Source organism: Pseudorca crassidens, chromosome 2 (genome assembly GCF_039906515.1).
Source record: "Pseudorca crassidens isolate mPseCra1 chromosome 2, mPseCra1.hap1, whole genome shotgun sequence".
Lineage (NCBI taxonomy): Eukaryota > Metazoa > Chordata > Mammalia > Artiodactyla > Delphinidae > Pseudorca > Pseudorca crassidens.
In genome coordinates this window covers 28,545,314-28,567,031 of record NC_090297.1, presented here as the reverse complement: position 1 = coordinate 28,567,031, position 21,718 = coordinate 28,545,314, and the positions used below count along the sequence as shown (strand labels likewise).

The window sequence follows — 21,718 nt, the reverse complement described above, 5'->3', positions numbered from 1 at the left end:
TCAATCAGCCTAAGACTAGCAGCAAAAGAAATGGGCAAGTACACTAATTCAGAGTTGGAGACTGGCAAGAGGCATGTTTAGAGAATTGAAGATGCTGGTGTCAGTGGTGCAAAGTAGACCAAGGATTGGGACTGTCAATCTTCAAAGGTCAGGAGTGACACTGGATGGTCAAGAACAAAGCTATGAGATAGCTTGGGGGTTTAGAAAGAGAGTCCAGGTCCTAAAGTTACATGATAGCAAGTCAACAGCGGGATGGGGTATGACTATGCAGTTAAGGAGGGGATGGCAGGATGTTTTGTGCCCAGAGCTCGGTCAAGAACTCAGAGAATTTGAATTAGCAGAATTTAAGAAGTATTACCAAGTCAGAGTTTGGCAATTTGGAAGACAGTATTTTGAATCTGAGCTGATTGGTGGACCTGTGGCCCAAGGGTAAAACCTTAGTTCTCTAATGATTCAGAAAACAAGAAGAAACAGCTCAGCCTTGGATTAGAGACAGAAACTCTAATGTGGGAGCATGTGGGACTTCCCTGGTGGTGCAGTGGTTAAGAATCCGCCTGCCAATGCAGGGGACACAGGTTTGAGCCCTAGTCCAGGAAGATCCCACATGCCGCGGAGCAACTAAGCCTGTGCGCCACAACTACTGAAGTCCGCGCACCTAGACCTCGTGTTCCGCAACAAGAGAAGCCACTGCAATGAGAAGCCCACACACTGCCACGAAGAGAAGCCCCCACTCACCGCAACTAGAGAGAACCCGCGTGCAGCAACAAAGACCCAACGCAGCCAAAAAGTAATTAATTAAAAAGAAAAATCTAATCCTTAAAAAAATAAAACAAACTAAGCGTGTACTAGAAAACAGTGGGAGTGACCCACAAGGCGACAAGATCAGGAAACAGAAAGAACTGGTCTCTCTGGGAGTGGATCAGGGAGGGCCTGAAAAAGTTGAAGTAATGTCATAGAAAAGATCATAGAAGTAAAGTCATCCAACACTGTGTACCTAAAATTTACCTAGTTTACACATTAATAACAGATTATAAAAAGGTTACACAAAATGCCTTTTATCAAATGCTGGAAATTGTACCCAAAATTAACATTCATTTACTAAGTTAATCCTTAACAACAACCCTGTGAAATAGGTATTGTTCTTACCACACTTTACAGTTAGAACATTACGGCTTAGAGAAGTTAACCTGCCCATGGTTAGTAAATGTGACATCACAGGCATTCAAAGTGTGTACCCTAAGAATCCCCTGCACTGATGTAAAATCATTTGGAAGAGAAATTTTCTTTATACCCTAGAACCATGCCTTAGGCGCTGGTAGCAAAAAATAGCAAATGGCAATAAAGTCCAAGTAGTAAACCTTCCCTTTGGAGGTTTCCTGTATCACCATAGTGTACATAGCTTTTTTTAACTTCTCCCTCTAAAAACTCCAGAAACCAGTATTGCTGTCACATAAGAGAAATATTCAGTCTTGAAACCTGTATCATTCAAAATTGCTCATCTAAGCTCAACTGGAGTTAGTATGCTTATTAAATTATTATTAGGCACTTCTGCTTTAAAAAAAAAAAACTATATGTATGCCTACTCAAAAACACATTCACAGGACTTCCCTGGTGGTCCAGTCAGTAAGACTCTGCGCTCCCAATGCAGGGGGGCTGGGTTCAATCCCTGGACGGGGAACTAGATCCTGCATGCATGTGCAACTAAGAGTTCGCATGCTGCAATGAAGATCCTGCATGCCGCAACAAAGACCCGGCACAGCCAAAATAAATAAATAAATATTTTTTAAAAACCGAAAACATATTCACTTGCATCAGATAGTAAAGCTTATCCTATGTGTTCTTACCCTCTCTGTTTTATCTGCACAGAAGAGTCGTGTGTGATGTCTTTTCTGCACCACAATATAGGTTATTCCTGGCCGGTAATCTTCTTCCAAACTAATACATGCCTTTCGAATTGCTATTAGTTCTGGCCAAGCTACCTAGGAGTTAGAAATAAAATGATGTTTAATTGAGAACTTGCCAATCTCTCAGGCATCTCTCAGATCTGATTTACTTGGAGTGGCAGATGGGAGGAAACTCCATCAGATACCTAGAAGCCCCAGAAGGCAACTATGGGATTAAGAGAGTACCTGTTTCATCTGTCCCTCGGATACCCCTCCACGGTAATAGATGATCCGAGTGGGTTTGAAGCGTGTGGATTTGTAGAACTGGATCAGCAGCTCTCGAACCATGTTAGTAAGGTCCTGGATTACCTCCTGACTATAGAGGAGCTCCTGGGAGATCTCCTGGCGGGACGTCTGCACCCGCACAGTGGCACAGTACCGGCTGGGGTGGCCGTCCATACTGCCAACGACAGCAGCAATGGAAGGCTTCTTCCCATCCCCTGCTGGGGGGTGCGTGACATCCGCTCCCAGGAAGATGACAGGCTGCTGGAACACCGAGGGCCTGCTCAGATTTAAGGAGACATTGCCACTCAGACATATGGATGAAAATGTTTTTGTTTAGCAAGATCACCAGACATAATCACAGGCATAATCTTATGAGAATAAAGACGTGCCCATTGGGAGAGAACTCTAATGCCCACTGAGTATCTGTGCCACCCAGTACAATGAATCTGAACTGACTAAAGAAGCCAACATGGTTCTTCTGCAATAGTGGGAAGGGTAGAGTCAAGAAGAGGACCCAACCCAAATTTAACAAAATCTCTATGTGTAAAGGGAAAACTTTCCCAGAACAGGCTTTCTCGGGATCCTGGGATTTCTACAATGGATACTGAATTGCACAATGTACATGGAACTGGGACAAACCCCCCAATATATGAGACTTAGGGAAGAGAATAAAGTCTATCTCCTTCCCTATTTTATTTTCTCCATGTATTTATCACTTTTACCACATATTTTACTTATTTATTTTATTTATTGTGTATACACACACACACACACACACACAAATGTAAGCTCCATGAAGGCAGGAATTTTGTTTTGCTTTGTCTTGTTCACTGCTGTATCCCTGGTGCCTAAAACACTGCCTTGCTCACAGCTGGCACTCAAATAATATTTGCTAAAATAATGAATTCATTTATTTGGTACTAATTTATCTATGGAATTAAGGAGAAAAATATCATGCATATATTACTTCTCTGGTAAATTCTTTTTTTTTTTTTTTTTTTTTTGCGGTACGCAGGCCTCTCACTGTTGTGGCCTCTCCCGTTGCGGAGCACAGGCTCTGATGCGCAGGCTCAGCGGTCATGGCTCCTGGGCCCAGCCGCTCCGCGGCATGTGGGATCTTCCCGGATCGGGGCACGAACCCGTGTCCCCTGCATCGGCAGGCAGACTCTCAACCACTGCGCCACCAAGGAAGCCTGATTTTTAAAGTATATCTAGGAGGCATCCCAAATCTGACAATCTCATGTAATAGGTACTAAAGATGAGGTTCCATGTGGGCAGAGCCTGGGTTGTATTTCTCTCTCTATATATCATCATACAACATGGGTTTGGCATAGTAGGGTATAAGAGCAAATGTATATACATAAGATACATACACAGAACATAATAACAGCTTACATATATTATGTACCAACCACTGTGCTAAGGACTTTACACGTATGAATTCATTTAGTCCTCACAACAATTCTATGAGGGTAGTACAATTATTATCTCAGATTTCCAGGTTTAAAAAATGAGATATAAGAGGATAAGGAACTTGCTCAAGATTACACAGTTAGGAAGTGATAAAGCTGGAATCCAAACCCAGGAAGCCAGACAAAAAGGTCTGTACTCTATGCCACTATGCTACATTGTTTGGGGTAAAATTAAATCATGCTTTAGGTTAACTTCCCCCATGGTCTGTATACCTCATCTACCAATGTTGCAGGAAGGATTTATTTACCTAGAAGTTTCATTCAAGGACAAAAATGAGAACTGTGATACAACTGTATAAGAGTAAAGCACTCAAATTCACCTTCTTCTCAAGTATGAAAATGACTAATATCACACACAAAATTTAACTTCCCAAATCACTTCCACATACAGGTTTTCACATAAAAACATCGTAGAGTAGACAAGTCAGATATTATCTCAACAGACAAGGAAACTACAAATTAACAAGGAGCCGCCCAATCTAAGAAATGGGCAAAGGACTGAACAGGCCCATCACAAAAGAGGATGTCCACTTAGCCAATAAACATATGAAAATGTGCTTAACATGATTAGTCATCAGAGGATTGCAAATTAAAATCATCATGAGATACTATTACCCCCGGCCAAAATGGCTAAAATTAAAAGGACTGATACCACCAAGTGTTGGCAAGAATATGAGAACTAGAACTCTCAGTGGAAATATAAATTGGTATAACCACTTTGGAAAACTACAGTAGTCCCCCCTTATCTGCAGGGTATGTGTTCCAAGATGCCCAGTGGATATACCAAATCCTATATCTACTGGTTTTCTTTCCTATACTAATGGATGGGTAGCATAAACAGCCTAAATACACTGGACAAAGGGATAATTCATGTCCAGGGCTGGATGGAGAGGGAGAGTTCGAGATTTCATCGGGCTACGCAGAATGGCATGCAATTTAAAACTTAAGAATTGGGACTTCCCTGGTGGTGCAGTGGTTAAGAATCCACCTGCCAATGCAGGGGACACGGGTTTGAACCCTGGTCCAGGAAGATCCCACATGCCGTGGAGCAACCAAGCCCACGTGCCACAACTACTGAGCCTGTGCTCTAGAGCCCACGAGCCACAACTACGGAGCCCACGTGCCACAACTACTGAGCCCACGTGCCACAACTACTGAAGCCCATGCACCTAGACCTCGTGTTCCACAAGAGAAGTCACTGCAATGAGAAGCCCACACACCACAATGAAGAGTAGCCCCTGCTCGCCGCAACTAGAGAAAGCCCATGCTCAGCAACGAAGACCCAACTCAGCCATAAATAAATAAATAAATAAATAAATTAATTAATTAATTAAAACTGAAGAACTGTTTATTTATGGAATTTTTCCACTTAATATTTTCGGACAGAGGTTGACTGCAGGTAACTGAAACCAGGGAAAGTGAAACTGCAGATAAGGGGGGACTACTGTATTTGATAGTATCTATCAATGCTAAATACATATATTTTCTATAAGTCAGCAATTCCACTCTTGCAAGAGAAAGAGTACTTAATTCCACCAAAAATGTAGAAGACTTGTATAATAAATGTATAAGAATATCTAAAATTTTGTAGTATATTCATAAAATGAAATAATACACAACAAAAAATAAACTTCTACTTAAAATAGCAACAGGAATGAATCTCATAGACATGATATTCAGCAAAAGAAGACAGACACAAAATAGTACATACTGTATGGTTCCATTTATATGAAGTTCAAAAACAGGCAAAACTAGGGAACTCCCTGGCGGACCAGTGGTTAGGACTCTGAGCTTTCACTGCCAAGGGCGCAGGTTCAATCCCTGCTCGGGGGAACTAAGATCCCACAAGCCGCGGGGTGTAGCCAGAAGAAAAACAGGCAAAACTAATCTATGATGCTGGAAGTCAGAACAGTCAGAACTTTTGGGGGTTATCTATTGGGAAGGGCCACGAGGAAGCCTGATGAGGTGCTGGATGTGTTCTATATTTAACCTGGGTGGTGGTTACATGAGTGCATACGTATATAAGAAAAAGTAACCAAGATGTATATTTGAGATTTGTGTGCTTTATTGTAAATTATGTAAGTTAGAGCTTAAGAAACATATGGAAAAAGAGTTCAGGATCTTACCTTTGATGAGGTACAAGCACGTTGTTAATTCCTCCGAGCTTTGCATTTATCTTCAGGCAAAGGTTGGAAAGGGTTTGAGGTGAGGTCTTCACTACATTTTTTACCTGGACACACTGTGTAGCCATACCCAGGAGGGTATCTCCAACACGTTTCACCTCCGCTACAAAAATAAGTTTATTAATTAATTTAAAAATGTTGATATATTCTCCTGATTACTAAAAGTAGAGGGAAACACCCCCCCACACACATTAACATTTACAGAGTGCCAACTATATACTGTACGTTGTGCTAGATGCTTTTCCTGGGTGGTCCTTTCATCTGCTAAACCCCCAGGGCAATTTTTTTGAGTTTGGAAGGCTCTCTCCCTACCCTTTTCTTCCCTCCTGCAGGCTTTGAAGCCAGTCCACTTCCTTTATTCTAGCATGCAGCCTGCCACCACTCACCACTCACTCAAGTCCCTTGAGGTTCCTTTTCCCACAGGACTGGTCTGGCAAAGAAATCAATCTCCCCAGCTCCTCCCTCTCAGTACACACACCAGCCCTCTGAATTCTAAGGGATTTTTTTTTCCTTCCTTCCCCTCCTCCCCCAAACACTACAGATAAAGAGAAGCTAACAAAAGAAACAAATATAGAGAGGCTTGAAGGCATTTTACAAAGTTCAAATGGTTGGTCTACATAGTTTCCAAATCCTTCACTTAGATGATAGCCAAAAGAACTTTGTATCATTCTTCTTATAAGAGATACAAACTAAGCAGCTCCTATTCTGGAAGTGGTAGGCTCCCCCCACTCTGATATTCCTAAATGCTTTCCACCAGACATTCCAGTTCTCCCCGTTTTGGGGACGACGGTAAAATGGCACTACCCTCATTACCACTGCATTTCCTGCCCACCATCCCACTTCCCCCACATAGGTTGGGTGGGCCATATAGCTGGTTGTGACCAAGAAATTGCAGAAGTTAAGAACCCTCCAGGCTCTCTTTTCTCTCTGCCATGGAGCCAGCAACATTCCAAATAGTGACTGGGTTCCAGAGTGAAAATGATATGATGACATGGAGCAGAGGCTGCAGTCCACCCTCAATGGACACATAGCAAAAGCAAAAAATAAAACTTTGTTGCTTTGAGCCACTGAGAGTTCGGGATTGTTTGTGACTGCAGCATAACCTAGTTTATCCTGACTGCTACAACTACTACTTGAAATCATCCCTCATTCAACATTAAAGGGGTCCATACCATATACTGGCGTCTTCCCAGGCAAGATAACCACTATTAGCTGTAGGCCCACATATGTCATTTTCAGGTGTTTAAACATGGGCTCCACGCTGTCTGCACCTTGTGCATACTTGCAAAAACATGGCTGACCCTGGATGGGCATTCCTGCATCCTTAGAGATTTTACGGAGCTGGTCAGTGAAACTCCTGTTAAAATAGAACCGGTGGCACAGTGCTTTCATTTCAGGGCACATTCTTAGCATTTATTTCCCTCTAAGATATTTCTTTCAGTTCGGTAAATTCTTAGCCAAATTTAGAAACAAATAAACAAACAAACAAAAAAACCCCATCTTTAACTGGTTGCCAAAAATAGCCTGGAAGTTGTATCACTGTAATTATAAGGCAGAAGACTCTGTATTATTAAACTATCAGATTATCATTTTGAATTTTTAAATAATTGTGCCTCAGCTGGGCCTCAGGGCCTAGAATAGCATTCCTGTTCAAAGCTTTTTTTAAACATTCAAGTCAGTAATTCCAGACTGAAGAAAAAAGCAAGGTCAAAATTTCAGGTAACGTGTATTTTGGTAAGCCAGGTACAAGAATAGTTGGGTAAGCTTGTGTTCAACTGAGAACACAGAAACACACTGTCACAAAATCACCATATTTAGGATGACATTCAAACTTGTAATAGATTTGATTCAATAACAATGTCAAAAGAAATCATCACTTTAAGAAAAAGCAAAACTCATGGTCAAGTTTTAAATTTTGGATTTGTAGAAAGCTTTCAGAATGATTTGTTTTCTGCATTTGCCAATGTTTTGTAGGATTCCTTTCTTTCACCCCAGTTCCCTTTTCCCGTCGTGATTTTTCCACCCTTTTCACTAACTTCCTGTATATAGATAACTGCATCTGTAAGATGTGAACAAATGATCTTAGTCAGTGACCCTGCAGTAAAACAAGCTCTCTAGTACACTGTAATGATTAAAAATGAACTAGTTTTTATCTTAGCTGAAAAGATACAATTAACCCCAAAGGAAGCTTCTCTAAGAACTCAAGAATTTGCCAATCGGCACTGCTTCAGCCTTGTTAGTCACAAATTTCTGCTCTAAATGTAGGAAGCTGAGTCAGATTCTTAACATAATTCCCAAGTCTGCGATTTACTATAAGAACAAGGTCTTTTTCCTATAGCCAGATGGTGTCACTATAGGAGTCTGGGATTCAGTGCCAGTGTACACAGCACATTCACATAAAGATGATATTTTCATATCTGGAAGGGATATTACTAAGCTGAAAATATGAAGATACTCACTTTAGTAAATCTTCCCTACATTGTTTCTGAGGCGCAAAACAAGCAACTGCCCAAACTTTAATTTCAATGCCAGCATAAAACTGCTTTCCTCGCATGTCCCAGACACCCTGGTTGGGTGTGGCTACCGTTTTATTCTTTAAAAAAAAAAACACACAAAAAAAGAAACAAAAGAAAAGAGAAAAGACATTACAATCTAAGGCCATTTTAAAGTTGATGAGGGGATAAACAAAACTCTATTTGATATTAGCCAAAAGACAAAAAGCAGTAATGAGCAAAGCTATGAGTAAATTCAGTGTGGTGTAGTGGAAAAACCCTGGATTCATCCCTTTTTGATTGGTTGTTGGAAGAAGCTTGCTGAATAAAATAAAAAGCTTACCCGGCCTCCGTATTGCAGCATTGGTGCTGGAAGTACCCTGCCTGTGAGCTCAGTCATTTCATTGTGGACAACAATACCAAATTCTTTAAGATATGGATCAGGTCCGCCCACCATGCTGTTACTCTTCACCTAAAGAACAGGAAAGCCTGCATATATAAAAACCAAAGAGTAACTGTGTCCCATCAGGCATTTTCTATTGTTTTTTTTGTTTTGTTTTGTTTTTTGTTTTTTTCCCATCTGAAAGCTAGCTTATCTTAAAGACCATGCCTTACTGACCAGTCTACTGATTTCTTCTTGTCTGTCAGGAGCAGATCTTGCTGTGGCTTTGATCATCGTGGAAGTCTGATTGTCTGTGAGCTTCTTTATACATCGTTGTCCTGCCACTATATTACAAACCTACCAAGAGGCAAAGAGGAATTAGTTTGTGTAAAGGGCTTCTACATCTTAAGCCTTTGCTGAACTGTACCTTACATCTTGCATTCCCAAAAAAATGAAAATTCTGTTATATGGTGAAGTTATCTGTCCAAAGTATTTTAGAGATTAATATTAAATTCTATCACTAGTTTAGAACATTTCTTTTTTAAAACACACATTCAAGAGATTGGCAGATTGGCAAAAGAAAATTTAGTTTAGCTTACCTCAAGTGGCAAGTATGTATGCTTTTGTTCTTGTCCCACCTGGAGACAGGGAAGATGGGGGTATTTCAGTTGCAGACTATACTTTTGCTTAAAATATTGAGCTACTGTACATTCCATTGCTTGCCCATTTTCTAGCTGTAAGGGAAAACTATAAAAGAGAATGTCTTTTTAGAAATTTCTTCAAGTTCTTTGTGTTTTTTTTCAAATAAGCAAACAAACAAAAGCCTACTAACATTTTCTACCTTGACCAGTCACTTAAAAAAAAAGGTCAATCTTTATTTGGCCATTTTCACTTAAGGGTTTAATCAGGATAGCGATTTTGTTGGAATTTTACATGTTTGTTTGTTGAAGCTAAGATGAGAAAATTTTTAATTAAAATGGAAAAAGAATTTAAATCAAGAAGAAGCCGCAGAACCAGAAAATACACAGACTTACTAGAGAGGTCAGTTAACACCTACAGATACAAATACAATCTCTTGCTGGCTTCTTAGAGATGAGTACATTCAAATAAGGTCCTGGGTCATCCACAGATGATAACTTAAGATAACTTTTGATAAAATGAATGTAGCACAGTTACTGGGGCCACATCTTCAGATCCCCAAACCAGGACAAACATATGTGGATTTGGAGGCCACAAGACCAGATACATGAACTTGAGACTGTGTCAAGATATTTGGTATAAACTGGGGAGCATGATTTAAGAGACTCTCCTGATTTCGCTCTTCCAGTGGACAAATTATCTCAAACACTTGGCACAATAATTACTTTAATCTTGCTTTCTTAGCTGTTAATGGCCCACAAAGTAATAATGCAGTGAGGATCACGTATGTGATATTTAAATCTATGTGCTTTTAATTTTCATGCAAAGATTATATAGTTCTATAAGTCTAGTTATTCTTACAGGGTACTGTGAAGTAATTAAATAATGAGAAAGATAGTTCTTTTTGAAACAAATGCTATAATTCTCAACAGTGACTTCATTTTTTTCCTTAGAGAATGAAGTCAATGGTATAACATGAGGAGTATATGGAACACCACTTTACAAGTCAGGAAATTCATGTGATGTGTACATGAGTTCATACTGAAGAATTCATCCAAATCAGACTGAATTTATATACTACATTTATCCAGAGGCCACCCCAAATTTTCAGTTATCTAGAACAAAGCGCTCCAGGTGATTCTGATGTACACTTGTTTGAAAAAGTCTTCTGAGTGAGGAAAATAATGTAAAGTTAATATAGTTAAGTTTATGCTCTTTACTTAGAAAAGCCAATATTCATATTTATGTCAGACATGAGTTTAATGATCTTGATTACAAGAATAAAACTTACATATATGGTAATTTAAAAAGTACTTTAATATATATTTTCTCATTAGGTATAGCTCACAGTGGACTACAAGCTGGGTGATTAGAAAACTGAGATTGCGTAAGCATAAATAAATGTGCTGCTGGAGGCATACCATACACACTGACAGCTGGAAGAAGTGACAGCTAGCTACAAAAGGGGGGAGAAAAATCCACATAAAGCACAAGGCAATATGTATCTTCCCATGATAGCTTTTATGACTTACAGGCCTTAATAGATCCTTCAGGCCATGCACTGAGAATTACAACACTATAATAAATGATGTTCATAATGATGACTCTGCATCATTATATAAAAGTTGATCTATGTTTAGCATACTCTGTTTAATAGGTGAAATGACTTCCCTGGTGGCACAGTGGATAAGACTCTGTGCTCCCGATGCAGGGGGCCCAGGTTCGATCCTTGGTTAGGGAACTAGATCCCACATGCATGCCACAACTAAGAGTTCACAGGCCACAACTAAGGAGCCCGTGTGCCACAACTAAAGAAGCCGGCGAGCTGCAACTAAGACCCCATGCAACCAAATAGAGAAATAAATATTTTTTAAAAAAAAGAAAGAAAAATTGGCTGGATCATAATTACATTTACAAAAAAAAAAAAAGAGGTGAAATGAATTAAAGGCATGAAATATGTTTTATAAATATTTCTATCAAAAATATTTAAAACATTTTCTATTTTTTTTATTTTTTATTTTATTGACCGCGCTGTGTGTGGCAGGTGGCATGCAGGCTCTTAGTTCCTTGACCAGAGATTGAACCTGAGATCCCTGCAGTGGAAGCGTGGAGTCTTAACCAATGGACCACCAGGGAAGTCCCTTAAAACATTTTTAAAGCTTCGGTGCTTTAAAGTGAAGATCTAGGTGATTTTTTTAAATTACAATATGGGATACCAATTTCTCAAATTATTATAGTAGCTTTCTTTGTTACAAAAAATATAATGGTACAATTTTAGATGTGGTTAACATACGTCTGATGACTGGCTGGCCGCCTAGTCACATTACACACTCGATATTTTCGTTTCATCTGTCCACAGTGGGTCACCTCAACTTTAAGACCTGAAGTCAAAACAGTCAAAAGAGCAGTATTAATTAAAATCACAGTGACAAGAAAATACTCGAAGGTTGTCTTCAGAAAGGCATAGCATTGTACAGGACAAAAGTTGCAAGGATATGGGAACAATTTCATCATGCATAGGCAAAAAAGCCTCAGCCAAGCAGAAAAAATTAGAACCCAGACGACTTAAGACTTGCAACCTACTTTGATGTATTACTTCATTCAATAAGTATCTATCAAGCATCAACTACGTTTTGGTGCTTATTCTTGGGTCTGGAGATAGCCCTAATGAAGCTTATGGTATAATGAGAGAAGATAGCTAACAACAGGTAAAGAAGCAAAGAAATTCTGATAATAAATGAACTTGTGTCATTTTATTAAAATGGAAGTTTTCAAGTAAGTAAAAGTAACAGTTACTAAGTTCCTGACATGTACCAGGTACTGTGCTACTGTATAAACAAGATTTATACACTTAGTTGCATTTAATTCTCACAACAATCTTACAAGATACACATTATCTTTATCTTAGAGATGAATAAACTAAGGCTCACAGTGGTTAAATAACTTGCCCAAGGTCCCAATGATAGAACTGGCAGGAATGGGATGGAAGCCCAGGTGTGTCTGACTGCAAGACCGTGCTCCTTGCACCATGCTGAGCTGCCTCTCCAAGACCACAGTAATGCAAATACCTACCTCTGATTTCTTTGGTAAACTTGACACGCTGGGAGTCTGTTAGGGGTTTGGTCTGTTCATTGATATTCTGAATGTCTAAAACCTCACACATGAACTCAATGATAGGCTGAGCCCGGTAGAAAGCAGTTGCAGACACTAACAAACAGAGAAGGATACTTAGCTTCAGGGAAAGAGGAAAGACCAAAACACCAGCCAAAAGAGTAAAGGGTAAAGAGAGTTCCACCTTACCATCAATATTCAGCATCATATTCCACATGGCAGGTCTCACAGACTGATGAAAGCCAAACCAAACCTCCCTTCCCCCTCCCAGAGGGTGATAGTAACCTTCAGGAGGTGAGAAAAAGGAGCGACCCACTGGAGTGTACCTGAAGAAACAAGAGTTTGCATGTTTCACAGTAAAAACTTGAGTCTTTCATTTCACTCTCAATTTTGTAAACTGAAACCAAGTTTGAACTATGACTTGTGCAGAAACCTTTCAATGTCTCCAATGCAACCTAGCAAAAAAAGTCTGACATTTGTGGCAAGGAATTCAAACTAACCTCATGGAGGGAAGGTGTCTTGTGATAACATCAAGTGCTTGAACTGAGTCATCTGGGACTTCATTCAAGTGCCCGGCCAAAGCTTCTAAAAGCAACTGAAGGCTCACAACTGATACCCACTGAACAGACACTTTAAAGGTCTGGTCTTTACCCTCACCTGGAAGGGTCACTTCCATATCAACCTAAGGAAAAATACATAAAATACATACACATACATATTTACAAAGGCTGAGACATCCCAGGAATATTCATATGGTATATGCATAAGGATGTTTAACACTTTCTATAATTGCAAAACACTGGAAACAACCTATGTTCCATCAGTAGGGGAATAATTTAATATTGAATATTATGTAATAGTTAAAAATAAGGTAGATGCTACAACATGGATGAACCTTGAAAACATTATGCTAAGTGAAATAAATAGCCAGACATAAAATGACAAATACTATATGATTCCACTTATATGAGGTACCTAGAATAGTTAAATTCATAAATACAGAAAGTAGAATAGTGGTTACCAGGGATAGGGGAGGAGAAAATGGGGAGTAATTGTTTAATGGGCACAGAGTTTGAGTTTGGGATGATGAAAAGTTCTAGAGATGGCTAGTGGTCACAGTTGCATAACAATGTGAATATATTTAATGCCATTGAATTGTACACTTAAAAATGGTTAAAATAGTAAATTTTATGTTATATATATTTTACCACAATAAAACAATTGAATTAAAAAAATAAGGTAGGGCTTCCCTGGTGGCTCAGTTGTTGAGAGTCCGCCTGCCGATGCAGGGGACACAGGTTCACGCCCCGGTCCGGGAAGATCCCACATGCCGCGGAGCGGCTAGGCCCGTGAGCCATGGCCGCTGAGCCTGCGCGTCCGGAGTCTGTGCTCCGCAATGGGAGAGGCCACAACAGCGAGAGGCCCGCGTAACGCAAAAAAAATAAAAAATAAAAAATAAGGTAGACTTAAATGTACAGAAATGGAAAGATCTCCCAGACATATTGTTAAATGAAAAAATAAATCATAGAACAATATCAAACAAATAAGAATATATATAGGGGACTTCCCTGGTGGCGCAGTGGTTAAGAATCCGCCTGCCAATGCAGGGGACATGGGTTCGAGCCCTGGTCCGGGAAGACCCCACATGCCATGGAGCAACCAAGCCCATGCACCACAACTACTGAGCCTGCACTCTAGAGCCCGCAAGCCACAACTACTGAGCCCGAGTGCCACAACTACTGAAGCCCACATGCCTAGAGCCCATGCTCTGCAACAAGAGAAGCCACCACAATGAGAAGCCCACGCACCAAAACGAAGAGTAGCCCCAGCTCACTGCAACTAGAGAAAGCCCGCGCACAGCCAAAAACATAAATAAATAAATAATTTTTTTAAAAAAAAAAGAATATATATAAATATGCATAAATAGCTAAGGCACAAAAAAAATATGAAAGGATATATACTGAACTATTATAGCAGTTTCCTCGGAAAGTGAAAATGGGATTGAGGGTACAGGCAAGTTGGGAGGCGGGAAACCATAGCATTTCTAGATTGTCTGAATAAGGTTATAATGAGTATATATTTATGTATTGCTTTTAAATTTTTAAAACAAATGTCTTAGGTTATTGTGGTATTAAAAATATTTTCATAAGTGGGTGTTATATAATATTCTACAAGTTGGCAGGCAAATTCGACAAGTTATAAAAATTCCACTCTTCAGATTCAGGTGGCACTTTAACACTGTGAGAAATCTGGAATATATGTAAAGATGACATAATCAACCTAAATTCTAATGCTCAGTTATTGGTTAACTAAGGGACAAGAGAATATGGACAGAATAACAAATCTATCATCAGCATGAGAAACAACTTTAAGTGTTGAATTGTTATTAGAAAGGGAAACACTGTTGTCCTATGTAATTACTACTAAATGACATAAGTCTAATCAATATTTCTTGCCGTTAACACTTACCCTCTCCCGTCCAATTGGCAGTGGATGTGCTGTGTACATGTTTCTTTTGCCATCATAGCCAGGCTGCCGATCACCAAATACCTGCATCTTGAAGTGCCGCACCATTGTATCTACTACGTCCCTTAACAGTAATGGAGATAGTGTAGGTTAGCTCTGAGAAGCGGTGGTGAACAGTAAGGAAACTATCACCATACCTTAATCAACTAAATTCAGTTCAAAACTCCTTGGAAAAAATAAGAGTTAAAGTTACAACTGACTCAAGTAATTAGAAAAATAGTTAACTAAAGAAAGGTAGGCAAGTGAACAAAAGCAATCATGAGATGACAACAAAAAGGAGGGAATAAAAGGAAAAAGAGCATAAACTATAGCATCCTCTCAAATTCTTGCTTTCCAAAATCCTCTCCTATGATAAATAGAGGCTTATAAGAATAACCTGTCTTAGGTATCTACGTTTGGCATGTTCATAACTGAACAATGATAAGTGTGTTATCAAATAAACATCCTTATTCAAGTATACTGGTTTTGGAAAAGAGAGTGAGCAGAATTCAGAAATCTGGGGATCAATAAATCTAAGATGCATCAAAATCAAAGGACTAAGTCAACCCCTTTGATAATGCTGGAAATTTATTATTCTTCATACTGTCTTGTTATATTCCAAACTGCTTCCAAGCAGTAGAGAAAAGGGAATGTCGTAAAATGTCCTCATTCTGTAAAGATTACCAATGTAGTTTCTTTCTGTTTAGAAAGAAAGCCTTTCTCTCAACAGAGCATGAATAGCTTTATTTAAATGTTTCTTCATATACGCCGGATCACACTGTATGCAGGCTCTGAAACAAATGCAGCTGTGGGGGAACCAGAGTCTACAGTTTAAGATGGACAGATCTGGGTCTGTGCGATTTTGGAATGCTAGCGTCAATGAAAAGTCAGGTGCTATGTCTTACCAACATTACTGAGCCCCATGTAGGGGAACTGTACCTTAAAATACATCACAACAAAGTTCTTTATCAAATAAATATACCCATGTTTCTATCAAAAAAAAATACATCACAACTCGCTAAGGCATTAATATTACTACAAATGAAATCTGTGGGAAAGTCATATGTTTTCAAACCAAATCATGCAACTGAAAAAAACTGATGGAGAAATACAGTCTCATACATTCCCAATTTTAAAAAGCTGACTTAAGAACAGTATATTTGGGGCTTCCCTGATGGCGCAGTGGTTGAGAATCTGCCTGCCAATGTAGGGGACACGGGTTCGAGCCCTGGTCTGGGAAGATCCCACATGCCGCGAAGCAACTGGACCGTGAGCCACAACTACTGAGCCTGCGCGTCTGGAGCCTATGGTCCACAACAAGAGAGGCTGCGACAGTGAGAGGCCCGCGCACCGCGATGAAGAGTGGCCCACACTTGCCGCAACTAGAGAAAGCCCTCGCACAGAAACGAAGACCCAATACAGCCAAAAATAATAAATAAATAAATATTTAATAAATAAATACGGGCTGTTGTTAACTCACAAGAGGCTTGTGCTTATTTATTAAAAAAAAAAAAAGAACAGTATATTTTCAGACTGGAAGGGTAATTTCTTATCTTACTTTCTTAAAATGTAACCATAAAGTTTTACAGTAAAAAACATATTTTCACCTCTATTCTCACTTAACCTTCAAAACAACCTTGTGAGACAAGCAGGGCAATAATTATTGAATTCAGAATGGGCAAGTAAACTGCCCCTGGTCACACAATGATTAAGTGGCAGAGCTGTATGACGTTGGACAAGTTACTTAATCTCTCACATCTGTTTCTTCATTTGTAAAATTATGGTAATCATAACACCCACCACAAAAGTTGTCATATTAAGTGAATAAATAGACACAGAATATTTAGAACAGTGCTTGTCATGCAATAAGCCTACTGCTTGCAGGACATTTGGTCCTGTCCAAAACATTCATAAGACATTTGGTCCATCCTAAAAGGTCCTCGATATTTGGTGATATTTGGTCATATTTGGTCCTGTCCAAAACGTCCATAGGGACATTTGGTCCACACCAAAAGGTCCTTGATATTCACTTCTGTCCAAAACAAAAATTTGGCATGGGCCAAATACGCTCATGGACGTTTTGAATAGGACCAAATTTCAGGGACCTTTTGACTTAGACCAAATGTCTTGTGGATGCTCTGGACAAGACTAAATGGCTGCTAACTAGCCTGCTTAACTCTGGTATGCTCAAGGATAACACTCCAGGAATCTTCCTCTCTCCTGAATCATCAAATTTTTCCACTATACTGAATTACTGCCTTCAGCAAATAAATATGCTATAATTTCTTCATCTTAAAAAAAATTTGAAATTTCCTGATCCCACTTCCTCCTCGTCTGAACATTCCATTTCTCTGCTCCCCATTGCATCAAAATCCCTTGACAGAGCTGTCTCTAATTGCTCTTCTCCTTTCTCTCTTCAATCTTCTCTAGTGAGGCTTTTCCTCCACCAAAGCTACTCTTATCAAGGTCCCCAGTGAGCTCCACATTGCGAAATTCAATGCTCCTCGAACATTAGACGATCAATTCTTTCAGCTTAAAACATCTTCTTCCCTTGCCTCCTCACTCTGCCCTGGTTATCTCTCATCCCAGTGGCCTCTCCATGCCAGTCTCCTTGCTGATCCTTCCTCATCTCCCCATTTATAAGTATTGAGTTACCTCAGGACTCAGTCTTGAAATCTTATTTTCTTTAACCACTCACTTCCTACATGATCTCACCCGGTCTCATGGCTTTACCACCAATATGCTGATGACTTTCAAATGTTTGTCTCCAGCCTGGACCTTTCTGCTGAGTCCAACCTCATGTATCCCACTTCCTGCTCAACATCTTCACTGGGATGTCCAATAGACATCTCAATCCTAACATGGCCAAAAAACAGATCTCCTGATCTGTCAACCCTGTTGGCCTCTCCCATAGTTTTCCCCATCCCGATAAATGGCAACTCCATCTTTCCATCCACTCAGGACAAAAACCCTGGAATCAATGATGATTCATTTCTTTCATACCTCCTGTTCAATCCATCAACAAATCTTGCTGACACTACCTTTAAAATATTTGTAGTATCTGACCAGTTTTTTTTTTTTTTTTTTTTTTTTGGCGGTACGCGGGCCTCTCACTGTGTGGCCTCTCCCGTTGCGGAGCACAGGCTCCGGACGCGCAGGCTCAGCGGCCATGGCTCGCGGGCCCAGCCGTTCTGCGGCATGTGGGATCTTCCCGGACCGGGGCACAAACCCGTGTCCCCTGCATCGGCAGGCGGACTCTCAACCACTGTGCCACCAGGGAAGCCCTCTGACCAGTTTTTAATCACTATCACTTTTACTACCCAAGTTCAAGCCACCATCATTTTTCACCTGAATCATTACACATGCCTCCTAATTGATTTCCCTGCTTTTCACCCTTACCTGCTAGGGTTCGTTTTCAACACAGCAGCCAAAATGATCCATTAAAAATCTAAGTTAGGGCTTCCCTGGTGGCGCAGTGGTTGAGAGTCCGCCTGCCGATGCAGGGGACACGGGTTCGTGCCCCGGTCCGAGAGGAGCCCACATGCCGCGGAGCGGCTGGGCCCGTGAGCCATGGCCGCTGAGCCTGCGCGTCCGGAGCTTGTGCTCCGCAACAGGAGAGGCCACAACAGTGAGAGGCCCGCGTACCGCAATAAAAAAAAAAAAAGATCAAAAATCTAAGTTAATCATACCAAATGTCTACTCAAACCCCATCTAATCAGAGTAAACACTAAAGTTCTATGACCACCTACAAGACTCTGCATGATAGGGCCCTTTGGAGTTTCTCTATCACTCTCCCCCTCACTCACTCCAGCAATACAGGCTTTATCTGCTATTCCTTGAATATACCATGCAAGCTGCTGCCTCTGCCTGGGACTCTCGTCATGTAGATATCCCTCACCTCCTCTAGGTTTCTCCTCAAATGTCACTTTTCAGTGAGCTCTTCCCTAACTATACTATTAAAATATTACATTATGTGTGTGCGCGTACCCATATATATACACACATGTGCGTTCACACAAACATCTTACATAATATATATGTAACATATACACAAAATATATACGTATTTACAGTATACATAAATACTATATATACTATATGTATGTGTGTGTGTGTGTGTATATATACATATATATGTAAAATCAGTGGCCCATCCTCCATCCCTATCTTCGATCCCTGTTTTATTTTTCTTCACAACAGTTATCATCAACTAACAAATAATATGTTTTCTTTGCTTATTCATTTATTTTTGGACTTTTCCCCCATTAGAATATAAGTTCCTCAAGGGTAGGAGCTTTTGCCTGTTTGTTCATGTTGTATTCCCAGAACATAGAACAATACCTGATACACAATGAGCACCCAACAGAATATAGTCAAATGGATCAATATTAGCCATTGCCACCGCTTCTGTTATTATTGATTTCAGTTATACAACAGCCAAACAATTAAGGGCTTGCAGGAGACTGAACTACACCAGAAAGCCAAATAATTGATCTATAATGAGAAAAAAACCCAAGCCACAAAGAAATACTTCACTTTACAGCAAAAGCATCCTTGGAAAGGCAAGAACTATAATATTAAGGACTGCCTGAATATCACAGCGTGAAAACAGAGAAAAGTAAAGTGGGTGATCTCAGCACACTGTAAAAATATCTGCTATAGGGCTATATTCACTATTAGTAAATTCCTGTCATACAGACAACAATGCTTAAATCATCTTATCTAGACCCCTCCTGGATAATGCTAGAATTAAACAGAGCTTCTCAGTTTATGTTCTTCAATACCCCAAGATGATTCTTCTGTCTTTACACTTATATTTTTCTCATGTCCAATACCAACACATGATAATAAAATTTGAATTTCCACATAGTTCTATTTTCCATAGACACCAGTGGCTTCACCTATTTTTACAAATTTCTGCTACCTTTGGACAGTGAAAAAGTGACCTTTCTTCTTCATTCATTAAGTATTTACTGACTGAACAATGATGTATCCTGCATTCTGCTAGAATCTGTGGAGGACAACCAAGTATGAGACAGCAAACCTGCTATCAAGAAACTTAACATCTTAGAGAAAAAAAAAAGGCTACATGTTAAAAGAGTTTAGAGAACAATACGATTCATGATAAACAAAATACATGTATTTAAATGTATAAGAGGGGACAAGGGGAAGATGGCGGAAGAGTAAGACGCGGAGATCACCTGCCTCCCAACAGATACACCAGAAATACATCTACACGTGGAACAACTCGTACAGAACACCTACTGAACGCTAGCAGAAGACCTCAGACCTCCCCAAAGGCAAGAAACTCCCCACGTACCTGGGTAGGGCAAAAGAAAAAAGAATAAAAAGAGACAAAAGGATAGGGACGTGTCCTGCACCAGTGGGAGGGAGCTGTGAAGGAGGAAAGGTTTCCACACACTAGGAAGCCCCTTCGCGGGCGGAGACTGCGGGTGGCGGAAGGGGGAAGCTTCGGAGCCACGGAGGAGAACGCAGCCACTGGGGTGCGGAGGGCAAAGCGGAGAGATTCCCGCACAGAGGATCCGTGCCGACCGGCACTCACCAGCCCGAGAGGCTTGTCTGCTCACCCGCCGGGGCGGGCGGGGCTGGGAGCTGAAGCTCGGGCTTCGGTTGGAGCGCAGGGAGAGGACTGGGGTTGGCGTGAACACAGCCTGCAGGGGGTTAGTGCACCACGGCTGTCTGGGAGGGAGTCCGGGAAAAGTCTGGACATGCCGAAGAGGCAAGAGACTTTTTCTTCCCTCTTTGTTTCCTGGTGCGCGACAAGAGGGGATTAAGAGCGCTGCTTAAAGGAGCTCCAGAGACGGGCGCGAGCCGCGACCCCAGAGACGGGCATGAGACGCTAAAGCTGCTGCTGCCGCCACCAAGAAGCCTGTGTGCGAGCACAGGTTACTATCCACACCCCCCTTCCGGGGAGCCTGTGCAGCCCGCCACTGCCAGGGTCCCGGGATCCAGGGACAACTTCCCCGGGAGAACGCACGGCGCGCCTCAGGCTGGTGCAACGTCACGCCAGCCTCTGCAGCCGCAGGCCCACCCCGCACTCCGTGCCCCTCCCTCCCCCCCACCCCCGGCCTGAGTTAGTCAGAGTCCCCGAAGCAGCTGCTCCTTTAACCCCGTCCTGTCTGAGCGGAAAAACAGACGCCCTCCAGCGACCTACACGCAGAGGCGGGGCCAGATCCAAAACTGAGCACCTGGGAGCTGTGAGACCAAAGAAGAGAATGGGAAATCTCTCCCAGCAGCCTCAGAAGCAGCGGATTAAAGCTCCACAATCAACTTGACGTACCCTGCATCTGTGGAATACCTGAATAGACAACGAATCATCCCAAAATTGACGAGGTGGACTTCGAGAGCAAAATCTATGATTTTTTTCCCCTTTTCCTCTTTTTGTGAATGTGTATGTGTATGCTTCTGTGTGAGATCTTGTCTGTATAGCTTTGCTTCCACCATTTGTCCTAGGGTTCTATCCGTCCATTGTTTTTTTTAAATTTTTTTCTTAATAATTAATTTTAATAACTTTATTATACTTTACCTTCGTTCTTTCTTTCTTTCGTTCTTTCCTTCCTTCCCTCCTTTAGACAACGAATCATCCCAAATTGAGGAGGTGGACTTTGAGTGCAAGATTTATGATTTTTTCCCCTTTACCTCTTTTTGTGAGGGTGTATGTGTAAGCTTCTGTGTCAGATTTTGTCTGTATAGCTTTGCTTCTAACATTTGTCCTAAGGTACTATCCGTCCCTTTATTTTTTCTA

General features: G+C 40.8%; 1 protein-coding gene across 1 annotated transcript in view; it reads right to left on the bottom strand.

Annotated features, from left to right (window-relative positions):
* AGO4 (argonaute RISC component 4) overlaps positions 1–21,718 on the bottom strand; it is a 45,887-nt gene that overhangs the window by 11,705 nt on the left and 12,464 nt on the right. Inside the window, exons 3-15 of the mRNA XM_067725465.1 lie at positions 14,917–15,037; positions 12,948–13,129; positions 12,637–12,773; positions 12,409–12,543; positions 11,630–11,717; positions 9,297–9,444; positions 8,935–9,054; positions 8,659–8,787; positions 8,283–8,416; positions 6,996–7,180; positions 5,767–5,926; positions 2,130–2,445; positions 1,845–1,979 (exon numbers count right to left, since the gene is read on the bottom strand). Coding sequence (XP_067581566.1) covers positions 1,845–1,979; positions 2,130–2,445; positions 5,767–5,926; positions 6,996–7,180; positions 8,283–8,416; positions 8,659–8,787; positions 8,935–9,054; positions 9,297–9,444; positions 11,630–11,717; positions 12,409–12,543; positions 12,637–12,773; positions 12,948–13,129; positions 14,917–15,037 — 1,990 coding nt within the window. The remainder of the gene's footprint in view (positions 1–1,844; positions 1,980–2,129; positions 2,446–5,766; positions 5,927–6,995; positions 7,181–8,282; positions 8,417–8,658; positions 8,788–8,934; positions 9,055–9,296; positions 9,445–11,629; positions 11,718–12,408; positions 12,544–12,636; positions 12,774–12,947; positions 13,130–14,916; positions 15,038–21,718) is intronic.